Source organism: Dipodomys ordii, unplaced genomic scaffold (genome assembly GCF_000151885.1).
Source record: "Dipodomys ordii isolate 6190 unplaced genomic scaffold, Dord_2.0 Scaffold202, whole genome shotgun sequence".
Classification (NCBI taxonomy): Eukaryota; Metazoa; Chordata; class Mammalia; order Rodentia; family Heteromyidae; genus Dipodomys; species Dipodomys ordii.
The window spans coordinates 444,265-470,466 of NW_012267418.1; the positions used below are offsets into that span (position 1 = coordinate 444,265).

The window sequence follows — 26,202 nt, forward strand, 5'->3', positions numbered from 1 at the left end:
TGGAGGCAGCGGCCTCCCCAGGCCTTGCCCGCCTGGGGCTGGCCGCGTCCCCGAGTGACCTCGCTTCCCAGGACCCTTCCAGCGGCATCCACCGCTCCCCGGCTCACCCCTTGGTCCCTTTGCGCTTGGGACTTCTCGCCTAGCCCCGGACTCCCCCGTTTTCAGGTCCATGGTGACGAGCCTGTTTGCCCCGTCTCTGGCCTCCGCCCGCCCCCCAGCGGGCTTGCCTTGCTCCCCAGAGAACCCCCACCAGGGCCCCCACCAGTTCGCCGCTATCTATAGCCTCGTCTATAAATACCCGGCCGGGACAGGCTCTGTAATTACGCAGGGCGGGCGGAGGGGTAATTATGGAGACTTGATTACGAGTGGGCGTGGGTGCGGAGACCCCCAGACACGCCTCTCCCTTCCCACTCTTTCCCAAGTCCCGCCCAAACTCAGCAGAGAGGGGGCTCCGGGGCCCGGGGGAGGGGACCCAGGAGCGTGGGTCTGGAGGAAAGGGGTTAGGAAGGCATATTGTTCCCGACAAGGATCTTAGGACCACTGAACCCCCGCAAGGAGAAGGGGGCCCGGTGGAACGAGGGAGGGCGGTTCCTGCCTCCCCCCACTCCCGCCCAGCGCCCAGGTGGAGATCGAGGGTGGGGTTTCCCTCGGTGGCAGTGGGCGGGCAGCGGGAGGCGGGGGCTGGACTCGGGGGCGGGGGCGAGGTGGGGGCTCTGGGCTGCTGGGGTGGCCGGGGACACACACGGGAGCAGCGGCCACCGAGGAAGGAGCAGCGCCGGGTCCCCCCCGACGGCACTTCATGGAGCTGGGTTGCTGAACGCTGCAGCCGCGCGGGACGGCTTTGGACTGCGGGGCTGCGTGCTGCTCGCCGCCTCCTGTCAGCCTCAGGCCGGGCCTGGGTCCCCAGGACCTGGCGTTGTTCTGGTCACCCAGCCATGGAGCGGTGCAGCCGCTGCCATCGCCTCCTCCTCCTCCTACCTCTGGTGATGGCGCTGAGCACTGCCCCGGGGTGGGCAGGTAAGAGGAGCCCCGAGCCCCCTGGTCAGTCAGCTGAGGCTCTAAATACCCTGACCCCCACCCTGGGGGCCCCCATGCCTAGGGCAGGAGCCTTTGCTTTTAAGAAGGGGAGTTGGGACATCCAGGGTTTAGGTTGGAAAGCAAGAACCAGGACAGGAATCTCTTCCTCCTGTGACTGGAGAAGGGCAGGTAAGGGGGTCGGGGTGAAGACAGTGGAAGACTGTCGTGGAGAGCCCGGAGTAGGACTGGATACTTGTTGGGGGTTCTTAGGAAGACTTGAAGACTGTCAGGGCTGGTCTGGTCCAGGCTTTGCTGATGTCCAAGTGATGGGTGAGGGATGAGGGGCTAAACATGTGTCGGGCAGAGCTTAGTAATCAGAGAAAGAAGGGATGCCTCTACTATCTGTTCCCTGGGCTCCCCATCAGGGTCCCCCACCCCCTCCCCGTGCCCTCAATGTTGCCACGCGGCTGGCTCTGGGGAGCACTGGGGCTGGCTGCCAACAGGACGGCCGCTGGACAGGCCAGGATCAGGTGTCTGAGACTGGAGCCAACTCTTTGCATTCCTGCCTCGCCCCTCCCCCTCTGGCCAGCTGGACTCCCCTGGGACCCTGGTGTCCACAACCCCAATCTTTTCCGTTCTTCCCCCCCAGGACCTAAAAACCCTGGCTCCTAAGAAAGGGGATTCGATGTCAGGAACAGGGGCTTGGGAACACTGGATCATAGGCAGGTTGGAGCGAAGCCCTCACTCCTAGAAACCCTGGGAGTGATATGTGTATATGGCTTGACTATTCATTTCTTCTTTCGTCTGGGAGAGAAAATGGTCTGGAAGGCAGCATAAGTGATTTCAACTGGATTACAAGAAAGGACTTCTAAGCTCTGTGTAGTGAGTACAAGGACAAGAAATTGAATTGGAGGGAGTTAGCAGAATCTAGGAGTCTATTTTAGAGGAAAAGAACCCTTTGCATAGAAGCAGGGAGACCACCACAATGAAGGTCTCTTTAGGACTAAGCAGGCAGGGAGATGGGTTTCTGTAGAAGTCCCAAGGCTAGAGGACAGGCATTTGGAGGCTCAGAGGTTGAGTGATGGAGGGTGATGGGGTACCAGTGGGGAGCTGGAGGGCAGATGAGACCCCAGACAGTGGAGCAAGTATGTGGCTTGAGGTGAAGAGAAGGTGGGCTGGTCTGTGGTTAGTGGTACATAGGACCTGACTGTCCTCTCCTGGGCTTGGGTATAGGGTGGGGGCCCCTGAGGTCTTCTTGGCCTGGGGTCTCTGTGAGTCTCTGTGTCTCTGTCTCACTCACCTTCGTCTCTGAAAGCAGCCCTTGTGTGTTGGTGTTTGCGGAGCTGCCACACTCAGGGGCCAGGCTCCGCGGAGGCGGGGGGAAGGCTGTGGTTTCTCTACTCCTGGACTCAAAGGGCCTTTTCTCTCCTGCCGGCCCCACCTCACCCACCCCACCCAGCTCTGCTCTCCTGACTGCTCTGGCCTCTGCCCCGCTCCACACTTCTATGAATGTTTTGCTGGAATTCTTTGGGATTTTTCCAATATGGAGCTGATGGTGTGAGAAGTGTGTACACTGGGGAGCAAGCCAGAGAGGGCTGACCTTCGCCTTCCAGGGAGTTTGGGCCCAGGAAGATGAAGTCTAGGGAGACAGGGCAGGGAGCCTGCAGTCTTCGAGTCTTTGGGTCTCAGGTGGTGAGGGTGGTCAAGGCTGAAGTTCCAGGTATGGGGAGCTTGCCCGGGGTTTTGGGCAAGAATTCTGATGGGATCCACAGATGTGTGGCTTGGGGCCCTGGACCTGCTCCTGCTCTGCGTGGCAGCTTCAGCCATCTCCCAAGCCCATCTCAAGCCAAGCTGCCCTCCCACCCCCCCCAACCCATCTCCAATGCTAGAGGGCACAGGAGCCTTGAGTGTCCTTCCTTAGCACAGGGAGCATCGTTCCCCCCTCCCCCACAAAAATCAAGGATCAGCAGCAGCCTGAAGCCCCCTCTGCCTCTCTGCTCTCTCCCTAGTGGCTCCCCTGCCCCTCCCCGTGCCCAGGCTGATCGATTGCCCAGATGTTGTTTGTGCTGGAGACAGGACGGATGCCAGAAAGCTAGAGACCAGAGAGAAGGAGAAAGGGAAAGAAAAGGATGGATAGGTTATGAGGGAAATGTAAGGAAAACAGAAGAATAGAGATAGAAAGACAAACAGGTGCAGACGCAAAGGGAATAAGAGCCACAGAGGGAGAAGGGGAGAAAGATGGAGAGTTGAGGGAGATATCAAGAGACCTGGCTGGGAAGGCGGCTCAGTGGTAGAGTGCTTGCCTCGCATGCATGAGGTCCTGGGTTCGATTCCTCAGCACCACATAAGCAGAAAAAGCTGGAAGTGGCACTGAGGCTCAAGTGGTAAAACGCTAGCCTTGAGCTGAAGAGCTGAGGGACAGTGCCCAGGCCCAGAGAGATTCACAGGCTGAAAGAGAAAGATACAGAGAGAAAGAGGCTGGGAGGGAGAAGCATGGAGCTGAATACTGAGCCAATGCTACCCTTCCCCTCCAGGCAACACTGGGTTTCCATCCATACTGGCCCCATTCAGGAGAATGTAAGGTACAGGTGACTGTCTCCCAGGGAGTTTGAGCTCTAGGAAGCTGAGCTCCAGATCCCAATGTCCTCTATTTAGGTCCTCTTGTGGGTCTGGTCTTCCCCTTGACCCCCTTGGACTCTCGCAGGTGCACCCTCTGTGGATGTACTGCGGGCCCTGCGGTTCCCTTCCCTCCCTGATGGTGTCCGGAGAACAAGAGGCATCTGTCCAGCAGATGCGGCTTACAGAGTGTCTCGACCTGCCCAGCTCAGTGCACCTACCCGCCAGCTCTTCCCAGGTATGGGTGTCAGGGTGACGGAGGGAGAGTTGTGGGGGATGTGATGGGGTCAGGTCTGAGATCAGACACCAGGAAGGGGAGGGATTGTGTTTTCCTTTGCCTCTAATTCCATCCTTGTGCATCTCTCTTGGGCACCAGGAGGCTTTCCCAAAGATTTCTCTCTGCTGACCGTGGTCAGGACTCGCCCTGGTCTTCAGGCTCCCCTCCTGACTCTGTACAGTGCCCAGGGTGTTCAACAACTGGGCCTAGAGCTTGGCCGACCTGTCCGCTTCCTGTATGAAGACCAGACTGGGCGGCCTCAGCCCCCAGCTCAGCCAGTCTTCCGAGGCCTCAGTCTAGCAGATGGCAAGTAAGTCACATTGTCCCTCTGGACTGCCTGGCCCACATTGTCAGAAGACAGTGCTCCTGTGCCTCCATTTTGGAAGCCAGAAACCCCTGCTGACCTTTTGACAATGCAATACCTATCCATTGCCCTAACTCTAGGCATCAAGGCTAGAGTTTGGACTTCATCATCTGGGTCCTTGCTCTGCACATATTGCTAGTGCTCTATCACTTGAACCACAGCACCACTTCTGTTTTTTTCTGCTCATGTGGTGCTGAGGAATCAAACCCAGGGCCTCATGCTTGCAAGGCAAGCACTCTACTACTGGCCTCCTTCCCAGTCCTAGTTGATTTTTTTTGAGCCTCTGTTTTTTGTTTGTTTTGTCTTTCAAACAGAGATAGTAGGGCTGGGAATGTGACATAGTGGTAGAGTGGTTGCCTAGCATGCAACCTGAGTTCGATTCCTCAGTACCACATAAAGAGTAAAAGCCAGTGGTGCTGTGGTTCAAGTGGTAGAGTGTTGCCTTGAGCAAAAGAAGCTCAGAGACAGTGCCTAAGCCCTGAATTCGAGTCCCAGGACTGGGAAAAAAAAGCCAAAACTAAAGATAATAATAGAATCATAACAATAAAATAAGAAATCAACTGCACAGTGACCAGACATTGTAAGAACTTAATAAATAGTTACTATGTTTACTACTATTATTATTGGCATCAACTCTCCCCTCAAAATTTCCCAGTCTTGTTGATTTCCCTTTTTCAGTAACCAGTCATTTGAACCTCTTCCCTCATAACCAGGTGGCACCGGGTGGCCGTGGCTGTGAAGGGCCAGTCTGTCACTCTTATCGTGGACTGTAAGAAGCGTGTCACCAGGCCTCTTCCCCGAAGTGCTCGTCCAGTATTGGACACTCGTGGTGTGGTCATCTTTGGTGCCCGTATTCTGGATGAAGAAGTCTTTGAGGTAAGCTGAGCAATGTGAGGAAGGAATACTTTCTGGCCCTGTATTTCATGCACACTGTCCTGGATCCAGTACCATTTTACTATTCTCTTGGACTTCATATTACTTTACATGAACTATTTTGCCAGTCCTGAGATTTGAACTCAGGGCCTGAGCATTGTCCCTGAGCTTCTTTTGCTCAAGGCTAGTATTCTATCACTTGAGTCACAGCACCACTTCTGGCTTTTTCTGTATATGTGGTACTGAAGAATGGAACCCAGGGCTTCATGCATGCTAGCCAAGCACTCTACCACGAAGTCACATTCGCAGCCCAACTTTTTGTGAATTTTAATTTTCATTCCCTGTCAGTGTGTGTGTGTGTGTGTGTGTGTGTGTCCTGGAGTTTGAACTCAGGGCCTGGGTACTATCCCTCAGTTTTTGTGCTCAAGGCTGTCCTCTACCATTTGAATAATAGCTCCACTTCTAGCTTTTTGGTGGTTAACTGGAGATAAGAGTTCCTGCCTGGGCTGGCTTTGAACCTCAGTCCTCAGATTTCAGCCTTCTGAGTAGCTAGGATTACAGGCGTGAGCCACTGGTGCTTGACTTCCATTCCCTGTCATTACAGTTCATTTTCTCTGTAGGAGAACTAGATGTCTATTTATATGGATGAACTGTGTACAGACATTTTGTCATTCAGTCTTCACATATTCACTCATCTATTCTTTCAGCCAATCTATTTTCCCACCTACTCATTTGCCTAGTCACCACTGACCACCTGTGCACACATGTGTGCATGTACCCTACAATCATCCATCCATTGACCTACCTACTCATGCATTTAGGCTTTTCTCTACCCACTTACACATCATCCCCTTGCTGAACCACTGCTCTTCCTTCAATCTACCCGTCATCTATCCATCCCTCTTCAATCTATCCATCCACTTGTTCATTCCTCCATCCATTCACCTTCCCCATCTACCCAAATACAAACATATAAGCACACATGCACGCTTCAGTTCATTCACCCTTCTAACCACTTATCTTTGTACCAATTCAACCTCTCTCTTTTTCAATACATTCATCCCTCCATCCCATTCCCATAGTATATATTTACCTACATATTAATTTTGTTGTTGTTGTTGGTCGTGAAGCTTGAACTCAGAGCCTGGGTGCTGTCCTTGGGCTCTTTCACTCAAGGCTAGCATTCTACAACTTCAAGCCACAGCTCCATTTCTGGTTTTCTGAGGGTTAATTGGAGATAAGAGTCTCATGGACTTTCCTTCCTCAGTCTAGCTTTAAATCCCAATCCTCAGGGCTCAGCCTCCTGAGCAGCTAGGATTACAGGTATGAACCATGGCACCTGACCATATTAAATTCTATTCATTTAACCATATGCCAATCTGCATACATCTATTCATTGCCTTCCACTCATTCATTCATTCATTCATTCATTCATTATCCATTGTCATCCTCATTTAGTCACACATTTGAGCCTTTTACCTATCTTTCCATCCATCCATCTATCCAATTTCTTCTGAATGCTTAATAGTCAAGGGAAACAGAGGAGAATAGTATAAAGTGTCTGTCATTCCAAGGAGCTTCCAGTTTGATTCAGGAGATGAAATAACTCTCAAACTACATGTAAAACCAGTGTGTAAAGTGTATAAGCACCATGCATGGTCACAAGTAAATGCCACTGAAATACAGAAGACAATTCCTCTCCCTATTTTCTGAGAATTCTCATCACTGCCATTGTAAGACTGCATTGGCTAAGGCTAGGCTTCTGCCTCTAGAAGCCATCATGGAAAGGCTTGTCTATTACCACAAAATGCAGGAAGTAGGCAACATTTGTTGAACTTGAAGTTGGAAGGCTTGAGTTCTAGTCCTGATTCTGATGCTCTGAATGACCTTGGGCCAGTCAATGCTTTGCTTTTCCCTCCCTCCCTCCCTCCTTCACTCCCTCCCTCCCTTCCTCCCTCCCTTCTTCCTTCCTTCCTTCCTTCCTTCCTTCCTTCCTTCCTTCCTTCCTTCCTTCCTCCTCTCTCTCTCACGTTCTAAGGTTTGTCCCTGAGTTGTTTTTTTCTCTCTCAAGACTGGCACTCTGCCATTTAAGCCACAGCTCCACGTCTGGCTTTTTTGGTGGTTAATTGGAGATAGAGTTTTATAAACATTCCTGGCTGGGCTGTCTTTGAACTGTGATCCTCAGATCTCAGCCTCCTGAGTAACTAGGAGCCACTGACGCCTGGCTTCAGTCATTCCCTTTTTGAGATACTCAGAATAAAATGTATTTGAAAAGGGGCTGGGAAGGTGGCTCAGTGGTAGAGTGCTTGCCTTGCATGCATGAGGCCCTGGGTCTGATTCCTCAGCACTATGTAAGCAGAAAAAACCAGAAGTGGCACTATGGCTCAAGTGGTAGAGCGCTAGCCTTGAGCTGAAGAGCTGAGGGACAGCACCCAGGCCCAGAGTTCAGACCCCATGACCGACAAAACAACAAAAACAAAAACAAAAAAACATGTATTTGAAAAAATTGGAATAAAAATCCTGTCCCATTGACTTTCCCCATTGTGAAATGGTTTGTAATTTGTAAAGCGCTATGCACACAGGAGGGCTGATAATTAACCTATTTCCTTTTGTCCTAGCTATTTTCCTCATCTCTCTCTGAATCTCTGTGGCTCCCTCCATCAGTGTTCCTGCCTTCCATCTTTTCAGGGTGATGTCCAGGAGCTTGCCATTGTTCCAGGTGTCCAAGCTGCCTATGAATCATGTGAACAGAAAGATCTGGAATGTGAGGAGAGGCCGAGGGATAGGCCTCAGAACCAACAGTCTCACAGAGCCCAGAGATCTCCAAAGCAGCAACCTTCAAGACTCCACAGGCCACAAAACCAGGAACCCCAGAGACAGGTGAGGGAAACAGGCAAACTCTCAACTGCCACACCCTCTGGGGGACAGATACCTGGTCTTCAGGGGTGGGGGGGACAGATATCTAGACATCCACCCAGGAGAATTCTTCCCATGTTCCAGAATTCTCCATCCCATATTGGGCTCCTGCTCTCCTCTCAGTTCTCCTCCTCAACCATGGCTCTCTGTTCCAATCACTCCTCCTCCCAGCCTTTATTCATCAACCTTTTTATTTTCATTTAAAAATAAAAAGAGTTATTGTGAAGAACTCATGGCTGGGAGCTGTGTTCCCTGCTTGTGTCTCATCCTCTGCCTGTCTTCTTTGGTTTCCTTCCCATCCCTTTCTGGAATTAAGAGATTGGGAGATAGCGGGAGGGGGCAGGCCTCAGAGAGGGAGGTGGAAGAGCAGAGCAGAGGATACAGGATCAGGGAGAAAGAAGCTGGCCTGGTAAGACCAAGGAGGAGAAATGGGGAAGGAGTGGTGTGCTGACCAAGTGTGTGGGGGGGGCACCCAGTAGCTGGCCCTCCTTGTGTGGTAGGGGATACAGTGGGGGTGGGGGCAGATGGAAGGGTGACTGATTGGATGGGGTTTGGGTGGTTGGGGTGACAGATATGATTTGGGGGCTAGTGGGCTGAGGACTGGAGGATCAATCTCTTAATCATGTCTGCTTCTGTCTCCCACGTGGGACATTCCCTCTTCCCCACCTCTCCCCTGCTGCCTTCTTACCCCTAATCTCTTCTTTTGTCTCAACTCCCCTGTTTTCTAACTTCATCCCTCAACCCCCACACCATCTCCTCTCCTCCCTCGCCCTGCCCTTCCCACCTCCAATTTCCCCATTTCCTTTCTCCCTGTTCCCATCCCCCTTCCCCAATCCCAGCCCACTGAGTCTCTCTACTATGACTACGAGCCCCCCTCTTATGATGTGATGACTACAGGGACCACCCCTGATTATCAGGTAAACTCGAGGAACCCTTCATTTCTCCAACCTCCTCTTAGTACTCCCCAGTTTCTTTTCCTAGGGAGAGATACCATATACAAAGAGAGAGTATAAGGGTGTACTTATTCATTGCCCCTTCCTGTCTCTCTGCTGCAGCGGCCTCAGAGCCCCAACCACAGGGCTCCCCCTTCCCCTAGGGGGCGTCGGACCCCTCCCCGAAAGTCTAACCCACCTGCCAAGAGATCAGCGTCCCGGCAGGCATCCCCCTCACCAGCCCGGAGGCCCTCTCCAGCTAGAGGCTCTGGCCCAGCGCATGGCCGGCCACCCCCCTCCCGACGCCCAGCTCGGCGGGCAGCTCTCCCCACTGCCCGGGCCCCCCCCAGGACCAGAGGCAGCGGTTACCGGCAGGTAGAGCCGGGGCATCCAGATCTCTGCCTTCCAAGTCTCCTCTAAACCTTGGAGATTTACTGGTCCCCAAACAGTGTCCCTGCAAAGGGGCTGCAAGATCTGAGATTTCCCCCAACCCCCCCCCCCAAGCAGAGATAGATACTGACCAAGGCATGGCGGGGACAGGCGCTGCTCTGCTTTTCTTCCCACTAACTTCTTCCCTTCCCTGCTCTGCTACTCTTCTTCCCCGACTTGGGGTTAGGACCCCACCCCAGGTGAAGATGAAGAAGTCCTGGAATCAAGCCCCTTGCCACTTCTTGAGGAGGTAACTCCACCCCCAGCCTTTGTCCCGCATCTGGCTTTAGGTTGTCTTGATGAACCAACCCTTCCTCTGGCCGGAGGGCTCTTTGTCATGTCTTTATACAGTCTTCTGCATTCTACTCTCTCCAGTCCTCTGATCTCTGTCTCTCTAAGTGTAGCCACTTCCTTTGGCTTTCATGCCTCCTTCCAGGACTCTTTGATTCAGAAAAAATGTTTCCTTGTTGGTGTCAAATAAGCTTGCTTTCTGTTATATCTCCATCCTCAGGATCTGTTTTCTGATCCGCACTGTCACTTCTTTCCCCCTCATTTACCTGTCTTTCTCTGTGGTCATCCCCTGGACCCCGCATCTACATTTTATTCATGGACTGTCCACTCTATGTCCAGCCCTCCGGCCACTCTTCTTGTTGTCCACCATTTTTTTTATTTATTTATTTTTTCTTTTGGTCCTTGTCCACCATTTTTTATCCTACCAAGTCATTTTTCTGGACACTTCTTCCCAGGTCCAGCCTTTGATAGTTATCCCCTTTCTATATAACCACTCTGCTTTGTTCTTTGGGGAGAGAAAAATTCCAGTCCCCTATCCCCTCAGGATCATTCCGACTAGAAGTTGTCAAACCCTGGGGTCAAGTTGAATCCTTTCCTCAGCCTAATGCCCCCATCTACCCCCCTCTCCCTCCTCATCCCTGGGAAGGAGCACATGGATCTCCAGGTCCCCCCCACAGCCGACAGGTTCCAGGCAGAGGAGTATGGGGAGGGTGGCACAGACACTCCAGCTGGGCTCTACGATTACACCTATGGCTATGGGGACGATTATCATGAGGAGACGGAGCTTGGCCCTGCCCTTTCTGCGGAGAAAGCCCACTCAGGAGCCGTAAGTGAAAAGAGCTCCTCTTCCATTCTTGACCACCAGTGGGAGCTACAGGAATTGCTTCCTCTTTAGTCATTGTTGGCTCTGAGCTACTTCCCATTGGTGGCTGCCATTTCTGTTTATATAAGATGTCTCTGTTGCTTCCCAAAGATGACCTCTGCTGTCCCTTGCCAAATGTCTTACCTTGTGACTTCTTGTGAATGGTCCTTCTGCCTATGACAATTGGAATATTTGCTTTTTAGTCCTTGGGCCACTTCCTGTCTTTCTTGGCCACTTCCTGTCTAAATCAAGCTGGATTTCATAAAGCTTTTGGTCAATAAGCAATTTGTTTGTGTGGATTTGCAGTCTTTCATGATCAATTCTTATTGATTAAACAAATTTCTTGTCTGTGTTGCTGCTGAAAGAATCTAACTTCCTATGCCATGTTTTCTATCCTATAGCCATTTCTTATCTGATCCCCTTCCTGTCTTCTCTATTTGTGGCATCCATCTTGGTGATTTTCTTTAGATTGGACTGAAAGGAATTTATTATTATTTGTGTTCTGACTATAGTTTTTCATGCTGTCTTATGACACTTTTCTTTGACAATAAGCCAGTTACTGTATGTCTCAGACTATTCAGATCATAAGGTTTCCATTGTGGGCCTAGATATTTATCATGGCCATTTCCTGTGTGTCCTAGTTTTGATGTTTGTGTTTTTCTGGAAGATTAACTTTCATTGTCAGGATTCCCTTTGCGGGAATCATTTTCTCTGTTTTGTGAGTTTCTTCTCTCTCTTGGTTGTAGTAGCCATGTTGTTTTTTTGAAGGTCCATTTCCTGGATCCTCTTTTCTTGGTTCCTTCCTGTCTGTCTAACCACTTCCTGTTTGTCCAGTTTGTTTTCTAGTCATCTTGGCCATGCTTAATTTTTCTTGGCCCTGGCATTATTCTTGCTTCCAAGTGCTGTCCCTTTGTTTTGTCTTCTTTAGTGGTTTCCTATGTCTTCAAACACTGTTAGTCGGAATATTTCCTGTCTACTCCGCTTCATCTTTTGGCTGCCTTGCAGTTATGGCTGCCTCCTTCACCCTGCTGCCTCATTCCATACTTCCTTTCTCTAATATTGCCACCCTTGATCCTCTGCTTCCTTTCCCTTTTGCTGCTTTTGGGTATTTGGGGGTTGAGGGTGGATTTGGGACTTGCACATTACAGTTTGGTCAAGATGGAGGTGGAGAGGGACATTCTGAAAATCTTGGTTGGCAGAGCGGAAGGTGCTGGTAAATGTCCTTCATTCCCTTTGTTTTTATCTTGGTTCTGGCTTACAGCTTGGAGTGAGTATCTGAGTGGAAATGTGGAAGTGAGGGAACTTGTAGGTTTAAAGTGTAAGTGAAAACCAGAAGGATAGCATCCTTGCTAGGAAAGAAATTGGGGACATTATGGGGTATGCTCAAAGGACGGAATAACTGAACCTGAAAGCTATTTTTCCAAAAGCCACATATGAAGCCAATAGAGACAGCTCTCCAAATCATCTTAAAGTTTCAGTGCTTAACCTTGGAGTTTTTGTTTTGTTTTTTTTTTGGTTGTGGGGCCTGGACTCTGGGCCTGGGCACTGTCCCTCAGCTCTTCAGCTCAAGGTTAGTGTTCTACCAATTGAGCCACAGTTGCCACTTCTGACTTTTTCTGCTTATATGGTGTTGAGGAATCGAACCCAGGGGGTCATGATTACAAGGCAAGCACTCTTATAACTGAGTCATCTTCCCAGCCCATTGGAGGAATATTTGATTGCTTGCTTTTTGTTTTTTGTTGGAACTCAGGGTCTGGGTACTGTCCCTGAGCCTCTTTTTTTTTTTTTTTTTGTCGGTCGTGGGACTTGAACTCTGGGCCTGGGCGCTGTCCCTCAGCTCTTCAGCTCAAGGCGAGCGCTCTACCACTTGAGCTACAGCGCCACTTCCGGTTTTCTGGTGGTTTATTGGAGATAGGAGTCTCACGGTCTCTCCTGCCCGGGCTGGCTTTGAACCGCGATCCTCAGATCTCAGCCTCCTGAGTAGCTAGGATTACAGGCGTGAGCCACCAGCGCCCGGCTCCTGAGCCTCTTTTTGCTCCAGGCTAGTCTAGTGCTCTACCATTTGAGCCATAACACCACTTGTGGTTTTTGAATGGCTAATTGGAGGTAAGAGTCTCATGGGGACTTTTCTGTTCAGGCTAGCTTTCAGCCTCAATCCTCTGATCTCAGCCTCCTGAATAGTCAGAATTACAGGCATGAGCCACTGGCACCTGGCTCTTGGAGTAGTTTTTTTTTTTTTAAACTTGTGAATCTTTTGAAATGATACATAAAATGTTCTGTGCATAAGTATATAATTTTTTATTTTGGGGAGAATCATTCATAGTTCATCAACTCATGTGATTCTATGCCGTACTTCTACCCACAAACAAAAAGCTGTCCACAATCTTAGAGATTTTTGATAGGTTATGGTAAAGATGATCTCTTAAAGTTCTAAGGACTCCTGGTCTGAGGACATTTAGGGGAAGAGGGAGTTTGGAAGGTTGCGTGTGTGAAACTCCAGAAAAGGAAAGAGGGTTTCAGGGAAAGGGAGAGATTGTATTTGGTCAAGTGGGGTTGGGAACTGGGGAGGGAGAGGAGTCCCCAGGTCTCTTGAGCAGGCTTTAGAGATCTGTGAAGAAGGATTTTGGGGTGAGTTTGGAAATTTGGAGGTAAGGTCAGGGAGGTTTCTGAAGGACCTGGGAATGAAATTTGAGAATGAAATGGGGCAGTCCTGGTGTCCCGGCTGCTCACAGGCCCCACTGGGGGTTACATGTGTGTCTCCCTCAGGCTGCCCATGGACCCCGGGGGCTGAAGGGAGAGAAGGGAGAGCCTGCAGTACTGGAACCTGTAAGTTCTACCGGCTACTGAACTCAGGGAAGTGGAAGAAGAAAAGGAAGCAGGGGTGGGGATACTAAGCCTGTAGCCTCTGACTTTTAACCTTTGACCTCATAGGGCATGTTCGTGGAGGGGCCCCCTGGCCCAGAAGGCCCTGCGGTAAGTGTAGCTATTATATTAGCCTCCATTATTTTATCAGAGACTTTCTGCAGGCACTTCTCTGCTTTGCCTGTAGATGTCCAGACCTTCTCAGAATCCCCGAGTATCCTTCCAATCAAAGCTTCCAGATTCCCAGATCTCTTTTGTAAAGACCATCCATCAGCCATATGCCTCTCTTGTGTCTGATGCCCACGCCTGACCCTTCTGATTTTGTTCCTTAGGGATTGACTGGCCCTCCTGGCATCCAGGGGAACCCAGGCCCAGTTGGAGACCCTGGCGAGAGGGTAAGGAAGTGTCCTGTGTCGGGGAGCATAGGCAGAGGAGCCACTTACATCTGGTGGGGTTCCATGCTCAAGAAGCCTTCACTAGGGCTGGGAAGGTGGCTCAGTGGTAGAGCGCTTGCCTTGCATGCCTGAGACCCTGGGTTTGATTCCTCAGCACCACATAAGCAAAAAGAAAAAAGCTGGAGGTGGCGCTGTGGCTCAAGTGGTAGAGCACTAGCCTTGAGCTGAAGAGCTGAGGGACAGCGCCCAGGCCCAGAGTTCAGGCCCCATGACCAGACCAAAAAAAAAAAAAAAAGAATCCTTCATTAGCTGGGGGACTGAAGCACCTGGGAAGGCAGGCATACTCAGGAATGGGGAGGAGAGTAACCTAGCATTTCACTCACATTTTTCTACATAGGGGAGATGGGTGAGACAAAGGAAGGATCTTGGGACATCTACATTTATTCTATTGAAAAGGACTTATAAGCAGGCACTGGTGGCTCATAGCTGTCATCCTACTTACTCAGGAGGTTGAGATCTGAGAACTGAAGTTTGAAGCCATTCCAGGCAGGAAAGCCCATGAAACTTTTAACTTCCAAAAAAGCTGGAAGTGGAGCAGTGGCTCAAATGGTGCCTTGAGCACAAAAGTTCAGAGACAGTGTTTAGGCCTTGAGTTCAAGCCCCAGGATTGGTACATAGACACACAGACACATAGACACACAGACACAGACACACACACGAATACACACACACACACACAAGTTATAAAATGACTTCAAGTCCCTAACATCTTCTTCACTATTCAAGGGACCCCCGGGGAGAGCAGGGCTCCCTGGATCCGATGGAGCCCCAGGCCCTCCTGGCACATCACTTATGCTTCCAGTGAGTTATTTTCTGGGTTTTGGAATGGGTTGGTGGGAAGTGTGGGGAAATTGTGTTGTGTTATGAGAACTAAAGGGTCAGGAAAAGCTGGGCACTGGTGGCTCATGCCTGTAATCCTAGCTACTCAGGAGGCTGAGATCTGAGGATCGCGGTTCAAAGCCAGTGCAGGCAGGAAAGTCCGTGAAACTCTTATCTCCAATAAACCACTAGAAAACCGGAAGTGGCACTATGGCTCAAGTGGTAGAGCGCTCGCCTTGAGCTGAAGAGCTGAGGGACAGCACTCAGGCCCAGAGTTCAAGGCCCACGACTGACAAAAAAAAAAAAAAGGGTCAGGAAAGCAATGGAGGAGTCTCTAGATACTTTCTACCCAAAGGGATTGAGGTTTGGGGTGGGGGATTGAGGCCTTGTTATATGACTTTGAATAAAATGTAAGTCTCTTCTAGAATCAAACTTGGATCATCTAGAACAAAACAGAAAAGTTGCTATTTCAGGGTGTCTAGAACCAAAGGAGAGCCTTTGTGGAGGAAATCTTAAAAGAGCAGGGAGGAGGGTGGTAGTTGAGGTTTTGAAAACGTTTAAGTGCTTGTCTGGAACCCATAGGAGAATCTGGGGGAGTGCACAAGGGTGTGCCAGGGCCTGGGGGTTGGAGCTGAGGTGTTAGAGGAAGCCTCTGGGTGGATGGGCCACATGGATTTCCTGAAAGAGAATTTGAATGTTTCCCCTTGCCCCTCAGTTCCGATTTGGCAGTAGCGCGGGCGAGAAGGGCCCCATGGTGGCAGCACAAGAGGCTCAGGCCCAAGCCATTCTGCAGCAGGCCCGGGTGAGGAGGCTGGAGGGGGCTCCTGGTGGAGGGAGGCGCACAGTAGGAAAAGGGGGAGATGCTAGGAGAGGCAGGTTGGAGTGAGGGGAGGGCAGGGAAGGTCTGGGTTGGTTTGGGGCTGAGGGTGTGTGTGGGGAGAACAGAAGGCATGGGAAAGGATTAGAAGTAGAAGAGCAAATTTGGGGGGTCTACTAGAATTCTCCATGAATCTCTTCAATTCTGCTGTCTGTCTTCTCCTAGCTGGCACTCCGTGGCCCCCCTGGTCCCATGGGGTACACAGGCCGCCCTGGACCCTTGGTGAGTGAAGCGGGGATGCTGTGAGAGAGGGTCTCCTGTTTGTCTACAGGGTTATGGATAGTTCTGGAAAACAAAACAAGACAAAAGTGGGTTGAAGGTTGTTTCACACCTTTGGGGGTGGCTTTGAGATCACTGCGAGTGTGTCCTTCATGGCCATCCTTCCTTCTCTCTCACAGGGACAGCCTGGGAGCCCTGGCCTAAAAGGAGAATCTGGAGACCTAGGACCTCAGGTGGTGGCTCCCACATCGGATTCCTCAGCTCTGTGTTCCCCATCTATGCCCACTAACCCTGCCCCTGTCTTTTCCCTCACTAGGGCCCCAGAGGACCCCAGGGCCTCACAGGTCCACCTGGCAAAGCTGGGCGAAGGGTAAGTTTACCATAATGAGATAGGCATTGGTGGGAGCTAGGGCTTGGAGGGTGGAGGACTGTGTCCATATTGCTCCGACCCTGTCCTTGCTCCTACAGGGCCGAGCTGGTGCTGATGGAGCCCGAGGGATGCCCGGAGAACCTGGAGTAAAGGTAACAGACTAGGCTCCCTATCTGAGTCTATAATTCTCAGCCCCACCAGGGCTCACTAGTGGCTCAGGCCCTCCCCAGGAAGGAGCCTCTCCCCGCTCAGGATGTAGCAGTGAGGGATTATGGGCTGGGAAAGGACCTGGACCCTCACTCACCCTGATTATTCCTCTTCCTCCTAGGGTGATAGAGGTTTTGATGGACTTCCAGGGCTACCTGGAGAGAAAGGACATAGGGTGAGTATCTTGAGGGGCCAGCCCTTATGATAAGGAAGTAGATCTTCGTGGGTGGGAGGTAGGGATCTTAAAACAAGGAGATTGAGGCTCAGCGGGAACTCAGTGACTGAGTGGTTAGCTAAGTGAGGGGGGCATCAGTGTCTGCCTGTGCTGGGGGCTCTGAGGCTCTTCTTAGCTATTCTTCCATTTTTTCAGGGTGATACTGGTGCCCAGGGTCTCCCTGGTCCTCCTGGAGAGGATGGAGAACGGGTAAGTGTGGTGGCAAGGGTAGGGGTTGAGCTCAGGAAAAGTGTAGAAAGAAGGTTACTTCTTCATGTCCTCCACTTCCAGGGAGATGATGGGGAGATTGGGCCTCGGGGGCTGCCCGGAGAGTCGGTGAGTATCTGGGGCTGGGCTGGGGGAAGGGCTCTGGGGAGGCCAAGAGAGGGCTATGACCACAGAAGGGATGCACTTCCTCTCCCCCATTCATGTTGTCTTCTCCTCCAACCTTGCATGCAGGGACCTCGAGGACTCCTTGGTCCCAAAGGCCCACCTGGCATTCCCGGGCCCCCGGTAAGTGATTATCCCTTGACCTTTCCAACTTGCCACTCTTTCTAACTGCTTCCCTCCTCCCTTCCCCTCTCCTCATCTCTTTTCCCTCCCATGAGAGCTTTCCCACTCCCGACCCCAGCTATCCCTGCTCCAACCTTTTCCAGAAGTACTGGGAGAGCCAGATGATGCCGGGCCCTGAACATAGCCAAAACAAAACAAGAACCCACAAGAAAAACAAAACAGAACCCTCAAATCCACCAAGCCACAGACCCACGCCCTGTAGATCTGGGATGGGCTGCTGGCTTCGTCTGATGAATTGGTGGTCTGACCAAGCCTGTCCATCCTCTAGAATAGCCAGGCCTTTCAGAAACCACAGGTCCTTTCCTGGCTTGGCCACACCTTTCAGCCTCCTCACACCCCTCTCATGTTTCAGGGAGTCCGAGGCATGGATGGTCCCCATGGCCCTAAAGGGAGCTTGGTGAGTGATTGACATGGAAATGCCTCCTCTTAGGCCACAAAGCTCTACTTTGGTCTTGTTCGTCACCATTTTGGCCCCCTCTCTGCCTCCTGCTCCCGCTATCTTGGCTGCTTTTGCAGGCTTCTGCCGTATTTGTTACCATCTCCTTCTGACCCCTGCCTGACCACCTGTTTCTAGGGACCCCAGGGAGAGCCAGGACCCCCTGGACAACAGGGCACTCCTGGGACGCAGGTGAGAATCTCTGCCCACTCCTACCCCCGGGTGACTTCCTCTGAGCTTCAGGATGGGTCACACTCCAGAGGGGGACAGGGTTCAGGGTCCCAGGGCCTCCTTGATCACTTCCTTGTGACTTCTCTCTCCTTGCATACAGGGTCTCCCTGGGCCTCAGGGTGCCATTGGCCCTCATGGAGAGAAGGTAAGTAACAAAGGATGTGTAGGCCATGGGGCTCTAAGGTTGTTGTGTGTGTGTGGGGGGGGGTAGGGCTTGAACTATCTATTGGAGCTTTAACTAGTAAGACCTGCTTGACCCCTCTAGTGACTCTGATCCACCCTGCCTTTCCTCAGGGTCCTCGAGGGAAACCAGGGCTCCCTGGCATGCCTGGCTCAGATGGACTCCCGGTGAGTGGATCCCTACCTCTGATCATAAGTTCTCCCTGTCCCCAGATCGCAGGGCGTCACTTACAAGCTCCTTCAGTGAACACCCACAGTGTCTCCTTTGCACTGGAAGGTCACAGTTACAGGGGAATTGGACTGGAAAGCATGCAGGGAGGGTGCAGGGAAGGTGCCAGGGCAAAGCAATCATATTCTCCATCTCCTCCTCCCTAGGGTCATCCTGGGAAGGAAGGTCCTCCTGGAACCAAAGGAAACCAGGTGAGGTCTTCCATACCTCCTTTTATCTCTTAAAGAAGTCTCTGTCCAGATTCAGGGGCCCAGAGTTCTTTGGATTTCCTTAACTCCTTCACACACTCTGGTGATATTCCCATTTCCCATATTTTGTAACCCTAGTAACTCTCATGTTCTTTTTTTTTTTTCCGCAGGTCCTGGGGCTTGAACTCAGGGCCTGGGTGCTGTCCCTGAGCCTCTTTGTACTCCAGGCTAGTGCTCTACCACTTGAGCCACAGCACCATTTCTGGGTTTTTCTGAATAGTTCATTAGAGAGAAGAGTCTCACAGATTTTTCTTACCTGGGCTGGCTTTGAACCACGATCCTCAGATCTCCGCCTCCTGAGTAGCTAAGATTACAGGCGTGAGCCATGAGTGCCCAGCTCATGTTCTTAAAACTACACTTCATTTCTCTCTCCCTCTGAAGTCCCCACAGTGATGTGCTAAGGCTCCCTTAGAACACTTTCCTTTCTTCTTCCAGGGTCCATCTGGACCTCAGGGTCCTCTAGGATACCCAGGACCTCGAGGTGTCAAGGTAACTAACCACAGGGGAGCTTCCTCTGGGCTTCGCTATGGGTCAGCCTCTAGATGTGAACAGGGTTCAGGGTCTCAGGCTCTGATTAGGAACGTGCAGGCTCTTACTTAGGAACTTGTACCTTCCAGCCCAGCCTCCATATGCTGATCATTCTCTATTCTCCTCCTCATTCTAGGGTGTCGATGGGATCCGAGGCCTGAAGGGTCATAAGGGTGAAAAGGTGAGCAGAACTGGTGGCTACTCTCTCCTCTCAACCTGCCCCAAGTGGCCCTCCAGCTTTTGAAATCCACCCTTCCACTTGTCATCTCTGAAACCATTCCCTCTGGCTTCCCCGATCCTCCACCTCTAGGGCGAAGATGGCTTTCCTGGCTTCAAAGGTGACATAGGTGTAAAAGGAGACAGGGTAAATAAAAGCTCCAACATTGATTTCCCAACCCTCTACCCTAACAATCCTCCACTTTGGGGCCCCCAATCGCCAGCCTGTTTTCTGATCTGCAGCCTGATTCCCCAAATAATCCCTTTAGAGCTTGATTCCACTGGGATGACAGCCCCACGGTCTTTCACACTGGGCCTCCAATCAGAGTCTCCATGCTCTGTGAAGACCCTGCCCTCCAGTAGCTTCTAGGAACCCACAAGACCACTCACCTTTCCTGGTTCCTAATGCTTTCCTGGGACCCAGATCCCTCTCTAGTTCCTGATATTCACCTCCCCAACCCTTTTACTCAGGGCGAAGTTGGAGTGCCTGGTTCCAGGGGAGAGGATGGTCCTGAGGGACCGAAGGGACGCACTGGACCCACCGGAGACCCTGGGCCCCCTGGGCTCCTGGGCGAGAAGGTGATGGGGATGATGGATCTGAGCTTGGTGCCTCTGGAGATGTGGGAAGTAGCCGCCGGGGCCTTGGGACAGGCTAAGGGCAGGGGGAGAAGGTAGTAGAAGCCGGCAAGTCAATAGGAAAGGGCCATACATGAATCTTATGTGTGTAAGGCATCTCTTGGTCACTTGAGGGGTTGAAGCAAGGAAAAGCTCTTGTTATGGTGAGTTTGGTGAAGAGAGTCATGGACAGGAGCTCTAGGCAGAGTGAGGATGTGAGGTTTGAAGGTGGAGAGTTGAGATCTGTGGCCCTGTGTGTTGAATGCTGTGTTGATGTGTTCTATCAGACCTTTGAGGTCGGTGTATGACTGTCTTGAAGCTGTGCAGAGATCCAGGAATATTAGGGAGTTTGTTAACTACTGCCGGTTTGAATGCAGGGAGGCTAAGGATAGAACCCCACTCCCAACCACCGCTCTGCAGATGTCTCAGCAAGGTGGGGTCTGGAGCATGAGGAGGAAGGGGGCCCACGGGAAGAGGCTGAGAGAAGGGTCAGGCCTGTGGGAGGCATGGTCTTGGTGGGAGCATCAGGGAGGAAGGTGCTCAGGTTGGCCCATGGGCAATGGCTGGGTCACAGGGACCCCGAAGGATGTCCGCAGATGTGAGAAGCAGGATCCTAGTGATAGAGTTAGGGATTATCCACTCTCAGGAAGAGAGACTAGCAGAGTCAAGCAGCTTGTAGGGTGGGAGATGAGGGGCTGGGGTTGGGGGTTTGGTGAGGAGCATCGCCTCTGGGCTGGCTCTCACCTCTCAGAGGGTTGGAGTCTCTAGGATGGAGTAGTGTTTGTGGTTCCTCTTACTCTTGCTTCCTGTCCCCGTCTAGGGCAAGCTGGGTGTTCCTGGTCTGCCTGGCTACCCTGGACGACAAGGTCCCAAGGTGATATGATGTTTCACTTGTGCCTCACTTCCCTTTCCCTTCCCTGACCCCTGACCCCAGGAAGCACACTCTAGCACAGCACTGGGTACTCTCAAGAGTAGCCAACCCCTGTTCTACATAGGAGGAAACAGAGGCCCAAGGGGTTTGTTTAAGACCACCTAGTTATCAGCAAGGCTGAGACCTCCCCTTCTGCTCTCTACGTGGTCTCTCGGGACCCACTTTGTCCTTTCTGAATTCCCTCCCCCTTCATGACTTCTCAATTGAACCCCCTTCTCTGTGCTCTCCAGGGGTCCTTGGGATTTCCTGGTTTTCCTGGAGCCAGTGGAGAAAAGGGAGCCCGGGTAAGCTGGGGGAGGGCGAGGGTACAGAGAGCGTTTGGAGGGGGCTGGGAGGGGTCATACCCTGAATGATTTTTACTTTCTACTTTATTCCCACCAGGGCCTGTCAGGAAAAGCAGGACCTCGGGGGGAACGGGGCCCCACGGTGAGTGGAAGAGGGAGGAAGCAGGAGGTTCAACCTCCGAGGAGGTGCGTTTTGAGTGTTTCTAACAACTCTTCTACCTAGGGTCCCCGGGGTCAGCGGGGCCCCCGAGGAGCTACTGGGAAGTCTGGAGCTAAGGTTAGTGGACTCCTCAGGCCTCTGTCCTCTGCTGCGGACCCTCCCACCCCCTGACTCATCTTCTTCAGGGACGAAAGCCCATTCATTCCACTCCTGTGACTCTGTTTCCCCCACAGGGAACATCAGGTGGTGATGGCCCCCATGGGCCCCCTGGAGAGAGGGTGAGTGTGGCTTGAGTGTCTCATTCCCCAGTGTTCCCCAGGGAGGAAGTGTGTCCAGAACTCTTCTCATCACTCAAACCTTCTCTGTCTTTAGGGTCTCCCTGGACCTCAGGGCCCCAATGGATTTCCTGGCCCCAAAGGCCCCCCTGTAAGTTGACTGCTGGCCTCTGAGTCTTTTTTCTCCGTCCCCCTTCCCAGCCTAGAGCTCACTGACCCCTGAATCCCTTCCAGGGACCCCCTGGGAAGGACGGGCTGCCGGGCCACCCCGGCCAGAGAGGAGAAGTGGTAAGTGATAGCCCTGCTCGCCCTGGCTCGGGTGGTCTCCCGAGACCCTCACACTCCACAGCTGTCTGGAGGATCCGCGTGCAAGAGGTTCTCCTGAGTGGCCATGGTGTTGCTCAGACCCGGCCCAGAGCCCAGTGTACCCTAAGGTCCTCTTCTGTTTTCCTTTCGCAGGGTTTCCAAGGAAAGACGGGTCCCCCGGGACCTCCCGGAGTGGTGGGACCTCAGGTAGGTCTGCTGCCAGGAGACTGGCTCCCAGTGCCTCTTCTCTCCACCTGTGGCTTGCCTGGCCTGACCTTGGGGGCTGGGGTTTCAGTTTATTTCTGGGGGTGCTTGTCCTCTTCTAGAAGAGGTAGTCCTCCTACAGGAACACAAGGTGGCAGAGTCACCCCACTTTGCGGGGAAGACCAAGCCCAGTAGCGCCTTGGAGAACCCCAGCAATTCCCCAGTAGCTGGACCGTTGGTGTTTGGGGGAGGTCAGGGTGGGTTCTTTGGGCAGATGGGAAGGCAAAGGGGCGAAGCTTCGGAACTCCACCTTTCCCCAGGGAACAGCAGGAGAAAGTGGCCCTATGGGGGAAAGAGGTCACCCTGGCCCCCCGGGGCCTCCTGGAGAGCAGGGACTGCCTGGCACAGCTGGAAAAGAAGGAACAAAGGTCAGCAAGGGGTCAGCAGAGGGGGGTGGGGACGTTGGGATTTGGGGTTGGGTGCTAAAAGGAACCAATCACTACAGATTTGAAGGGACACCAAGCTCTCTGTTCAATTTAGGAGCATGGATGTGGCTCATCACCTCTTCTTTCCTCTTAGGGTGATCCTGGACCCCCAGGGGCCCCAGGGAAGGACGGTCCTGCTGGTCTGAGAGGTTTTCCAGGAGAGAGAGGCCTCCCGGGCACTGCTGTGAGTGTGACCCCAAAGCTGTAACCTTGCATCCTGACCCCCTCCGTATCACTTTCCATGTCCGTGTCTCAGCCTGGCTGCTCTCCCCACCCTCACATTTCCCAGCATGCCCCTGAGCACCATTCCTATGAATCCTCCGCCTTCTCATCAAACTATTCCTCCAAATCTGTGGTTTACAGGGTGGATCTGGTTTGAAGGGGAATGAAGGTCCAGCTGGCCCACCTGGCCCTGCAGTAAGTCTGGGGTCCCTGAGGGGGTAATGGGAAGGAATAGGAGAAGATAAGGGAGAAAGGATGATGGAGCGGGGGCGGGCCTCTGGAAGAGGCCGTTAGAAAAATTAGAGTGCATGTAACTTTTTGTTCTCTTGGGATTCATAGTCAGAGGTCCTCTGGTTTGGGTGGTCTGAGCCTCCTTTTTGAAGGCCTGACTCCATTTCCTCCCTCAGGGCTCCCCAGGAGAGCGAGGTGCAGCAGGATCTGGGGGTCCTATTGGTCCTCCTGGACGCCCAGGCCCACAGGGTCCCCCTGGAGCCGCAGGAGAGAAAGGTGTCCCGGTGAGTGTGTGTGTGTGTGTGTGTGTGTGTGTGTGTGTGTGTGTGTGTGACTGGGGGAATGGCTCTGGAAGTTTCCTATAGGGGTGTCTGAGGGTGAAGGTCATCTCCAGGCCCTGACACCTCTCTTCATTTCCCACAGGGTGAAAAGGGTCCTATTGGCCCAACTGGCCGCGATGGGGTACAGGGTCCCGTGGGGCTTCCCGGTCCTGCTGGACCCCCAGGTGGAGCTGGAGAGGATGGAGACAAGGTGAGGGAGCCCACGGACTTGACCAATCTTCTCTTCAAATGAGCTTGCCGATCTGACCGTGACCTCTGACTCCTCCCATCCGATTATTTGCCTCGCTCCAGTTATTTTCTCTCATATCTCATTCACCATCCCCTCCCAGGGTGAAGTGGGAGACCCTGGACAGAAGGGGACCAAAGGGAACAAGGGTGAACACGTGAGTGTCCTTGACCTTTGACCTCCTGGTCTTTAACCCTAGCCTCTCATGATTCATTTCCTTGCTATTTCTGACTCTCCTTCTTTCTTCTCCAGGGCCCTCCTGGACCTCCTGGACCCATTGGTCCTGTGGGACAGCCCGGAGCAGCAGTGAGTGCCCATTAGTTTGTCTTGGTTCCCCTTTGCCCTTGGGGTGGGGGGCACTAGCTTTGGGTCTGATGCTTAGCCCTGTGTGGGGTTTGTGGGTAGAGGACACCTGACTCACGTCCTTGTCTTCCATCCAGGGAGCGGATGGGGAGCCTGGAGCTCGGGGGCCCCAAGGACACTTTGGTGCCAAAGGTGATGAAGGCACAAGAGGATTCAATGGACCTCCGGGACCCATTGGGCTCCAGGTGAGTGGAGGGTGGTACGGGTCAGGATGGGGCTGATGTTTGCTCGAGATCCCTGGCAGCAGCCAAGGGATGAGGAAAGGTTCGGTGGGGACAGGTCACTGGCTCCACTGCTGTGGGGCCTGGCGCCTTCGGCCTGGGCTTTTGCAGGGTCAGCACCTGGGTTTGTACTTTGTGTATCTGCACAGGGTTTGCCAGGTCCCTCCGGAGAGAAGGGAGAAACAGGAGATGTGGGTCCTATGGTAAGTATGACCCCTAGTGACATCATCCCACACCCCAATTCTCCCTTGAGAATGCTCCCACTTCCAACCTTGAGGCCTATGTGCCCTGGCCTCTGTGTGTGTGTGTGAGAGCTGTCTGTCTGTCTGTCTGTCTGTCTGTCTCTGTCTCCCCCTTCCTCCTGCTCTCTGCTGGGACCTTGGCTCGTCCAGCCCTCGCCATCCATGCTCATCCCTGAAGCTCCTCTCACTTCTCTTCTCCATCCCTTATGTATCTCTGTTTCCCCCAGGGACCACCAGGCCCCCCAGGACCTCGAGGCCCAGCAGGACCCAATGGCGCTGATGTGAGTCTCTTTGGGCCTTGTTCTTTCAGATTAATGTCCTTTGTCTCCCTTTCCCCATCCCCAAACTCTAGATTCATCTCGGGTGCTAAGAGAAGCCCATGACACCTGGGAAGGGCTGCCACCCTCAGTGCTGTGCACTGGGCTCTCATCCAGGCCCCTGACATGCTTCAGCAATGACTTCTCTTCCTGTTCCTCTTCTAGGGCCCACAAGGTCCTCCCGGAGGTGTCGGAAACCTGGGTCCCCCTGGACAGAAGGTAGCTGGGGAGGGGGTCGTGGTGAATGGATCAATTTTAGGGGATAGGAATGAGGGCTGAATGCTGCCTGTTTTGTTGAGGGTGAAAAATGGAATGAGGGGCTTGGAAGGGGGCTCAGTGGTAGAGGGCTTACCTTGCATGCATGAGGCCCTGGGTTTAATTCCTCAGTACCACATAAGCAGAAAAAGCCAGAAGTGACACTGTGGCTCAAGTGGTACAGTGCTAGTCTTGAGCCAAAGAGCTGAGGGACAGCACCCAGGCCCAGCATTCAGGTGCCATGGGTGACAAAAAAAAAAAAGAAAAGAAAAAAACAGAATGAGACATGGGCTGGGCACTGCTCACTCCTATAATCCTAGCTACTCAGGAAGCTGTGATCTGAGGATCATGGTTTGAAGCCAGCCCCAGCAAGAAAGTCCTTGAGACTCTTATCTCCAATTATCCCCCAGAAAACCAGAAGTGGATCTGTGGCTCAAAGTGGTAGAGTGCTAACCTTGAGAGCAGAGTTCAGGGATAGCACTCAGGGCCCGAGTTGAAGGTCCACGACCAGCAAGAACAAAACAAAACAGAATGAGACGTGGGAAATACCAGGACTTTGCGGGGCTAGAGGATGTTGACCCCAATTTCTTTGTAGGGTGAGCCCGGAGAATCAGGGTCTCCAGGGGTCCAGGGTGAACCAGGAGTCAAGGTGAGTGACAGGTCTGAGGCCCTGTTCCCCAAACTCCTTCAGTCCTCAACCCCATCTTTTTTCTTCTTGTCTCTTTGAGCTTCAATCCCCCTTCTACAGCCTAAGAATCTCTACTGTTGACCTAATCCCTGCACTTCAGGGAGCCCTTTCCTAGAAGGGAAGGGGAGAGAGGACCCCCCTCCCAAAGCTTTATTTTCAGAGCTGTTCCATTGTCACTCAGGGGCAGTGTGTGTGTGTGTGTGTGTATGTGTGTGTGTGTGTGTGTGTGTGTGTGTGTGTGTGTGTGTGTGTGTGTGTGTGTAGGGGGGAGATTCACGGTGTCCTGGGAGCAGGGCCCGCACCTCTGAGCTGGAAGACCTGCTGAGATCATCTGCACCCTTCCCTCATTCTCCAGGGTCCACGCGGGGAGCGTGGAGAGAAAGGAGAGTCGGGGCAAGCAGGAGAAGCAGGACCACCAGGGCCTAAAGGCCCCACAGGCGATGATGGCCCCAAAGGGAACCCTGTGAGTTTGAGGGGTGGTGTGAGGGGGGGGTCCCACAGGGAAGACCCATGAGTGTGGGGCACCTTGGAGGTGGGGATGGAGGGCAGGGGATGTCTGGAAGGGAGGCTGTTCCAGGGCACAGGTCTCCTGGAA

General features: G+C 52.6%; 1 protein-coding gene across 2 annotated transcripts in view; it reads left to right on the top strand.

Moving 5' to 3' along the window:
• Positions 1 to 935: 935 nt before the first annotated feature.
• The window catches only part of Col11a2 (collagen, type XI, alpha 2), a 31,587-nt gene continuing 6,320 nt past the window's right edge, over positions 936 to 26,202 (top strand). The window contains exons 1-51 of one of the 2 annotated variants that reach the window (XM_013034949.1): positions 936 to 1,017; positions 3,722 to 3,871; positions 4,010 to 4,220; positions 4,988 to 5,150; positions 7,836 to 8,027; positions 8,903 to 8,980; positions 9,612 to 9,674; positions 10,362 to 10,541; positions 13,344 to 13,403; positions 13,509 to 13,550; positions 13,772 to 13,834; positions 14,621 to 14,695; positions 15,429 to 15,515; positions 15,756 to 15,812; positions 15,989 to 16,042; positions 16,126 to 16,179; positions 16,278 to 16,331; positions 16,508 to 16,561; positions 16,757 to 16,810; positions 16,892 to 16,936; positions 17,060 to 17,113; positions 17,526 to 17,570; positions 17,748 to 17,801; positions 17,941 to 17,985; positions 18,135 to 18,188; positions 18,396 to 18,440; positions 18,933 to 18,986; positions 19,162 to 19,206; positions 19,336 to 19,389; positions 19,713 to 19,820; positions 20,677 to 20,730; positions 21,018 to 21,071; positions 21,169 to 21,213; positions 21,295 to 21,348; positions 21,465 to 21,509; positions 21,604 to 21,657; positions 21,741 to 21,794; positions 21,966 to 22,019; positions 22,337 to 22,444; positions 22,596 to 22,685; positions 22,865 to 22,918; positions 23,131 to 23,238; positions 23,378 to 23,485; positions 23,625 to 23,678; positions 23,774 to 23,827; positions 23,962 to 24,069; positions 24,255 to 24,308; positions 24,575 to 24,628; positions 24,830 to 24,883; positions 25,515 to 25,568; positions 25,963 to 26,070. In XM_013034949.1, coding sequence (XP_012890403.1) covers positions 936 to 1,017; positions 3,722 to 3,871; positions 4,010 to 4,220; positions 4,988 to 5,150; positions 7,836 to 8,027; positions 8,903 to 8,980; positions 9,612 to 9,674; positions 10,362 to 10,541; positions 13,344 to 13,403; positions 13,509 to 13,550; positions 13,772 to 13,834; positions 14,621 to 14,695; positions 15,429 to 15,515; positions 15,756 to 15,812; positions 15,989 to 16,042; positions 16,126 to 16,179; positions 16,278 to 16,331; positions 16,508 to 16,561; positions 16,757 to 16,810; positions 16,892 to 16,936; positions 17,060 to 17,113; positions 17,526 to 17,570; positions 17,748 to 17,801; positions 17,941 to 17,985; positions 18,135 to 18,188; positions 18,396 to 18,440; positions 18,933 to 18,986; positions 19,162 to 19,206; positions 19,336 to 19,389; positions 19,713 to 19,820; positions 20,677 to 20,730; positions 21,018 to 21,071; positions 21,169 to 21,213; positions 21,295 to 21,348; positions 21,465 to 21,509; positions 21,604 to 21,657; positions 21,741 to 21,794; positions 21,966 to 22,019; positions 22,337 to 22,444; positions 22,596 to 22,685; positions 22,865 to 22,918; positions 23,131 to 23,238; positions 23,378 to 23,485; positions 23,625 to 23,678; positions 23,774 to 23,827; positions 23,962 to 24,069; positions 24,255 to 24,308; positions 24,575 to 24,628; positions 24,830 to 24,883; positions 25,515 to 25,568; positions 25,963 to 26,070 — 3,798 coding nt within the window. The remainder of the gene's footprint in view (positions 1,018 to 3,721; positions 3,872 to 4,009; positions 4,221 to 4,987; positions 5,151 to 7,835; positions 8,028 to 8,902; positions 8,981 to 9,611; positions 9,675 to 10,361; positions 10,542 to 13,343; positions 13,404 to 13,508; positions 13,551 to 13,771; positions 13,835 to 14,620; positions 14,696 to 15,428; positions 15,516 to 15,755; positions 15,813 to 15,988; positions 16,043 to 16,125; positions 16,180 to 16,277; positions 16,332 to 16,507; positions 16,562 to 16,756; positions 16,811 to 16,891; positions 16,937 to 17,059; positions 17,114 to 17,525; positions 17,571 to 17,747; positions 17,802 to 17,940; positions 17,986 to 18,134; positions 18,189 to 18,395; positions 18,441 to 18,932; positions 18,987 to 19,161; positions 19,207 to 19,335; positions 19,390 to 19,712; positions 19,821 to 20,676; positions 20,731 to 21,017; positions 21,072 to 21,168; positions 21,214 to 21,294; positions 21,349 to 21,464; positions 21,510 to 21,603; positions 21,658 to 21,740; positions 21,795 to 21,965; positions 22,020 to 22,336; positions 22,445 to 22,595; positions 22,686 to 22,864; positions 22,919 to 23,130; positions 23,239 to 23,377; positions 23,486 to 23,624; positions 23,679 to 23,773; positions 23,828 to 23,961; positions 24,070 to 24,254; positions 24,309 to 24,574; positions 24,629 to 24,829; positions 24,884 to 25,514; positions 25,569 to 25,962; positions 26,071 to 26,202) is intronic. The other variant, XM_013034950.1, reaches the window with a different exon arrangement.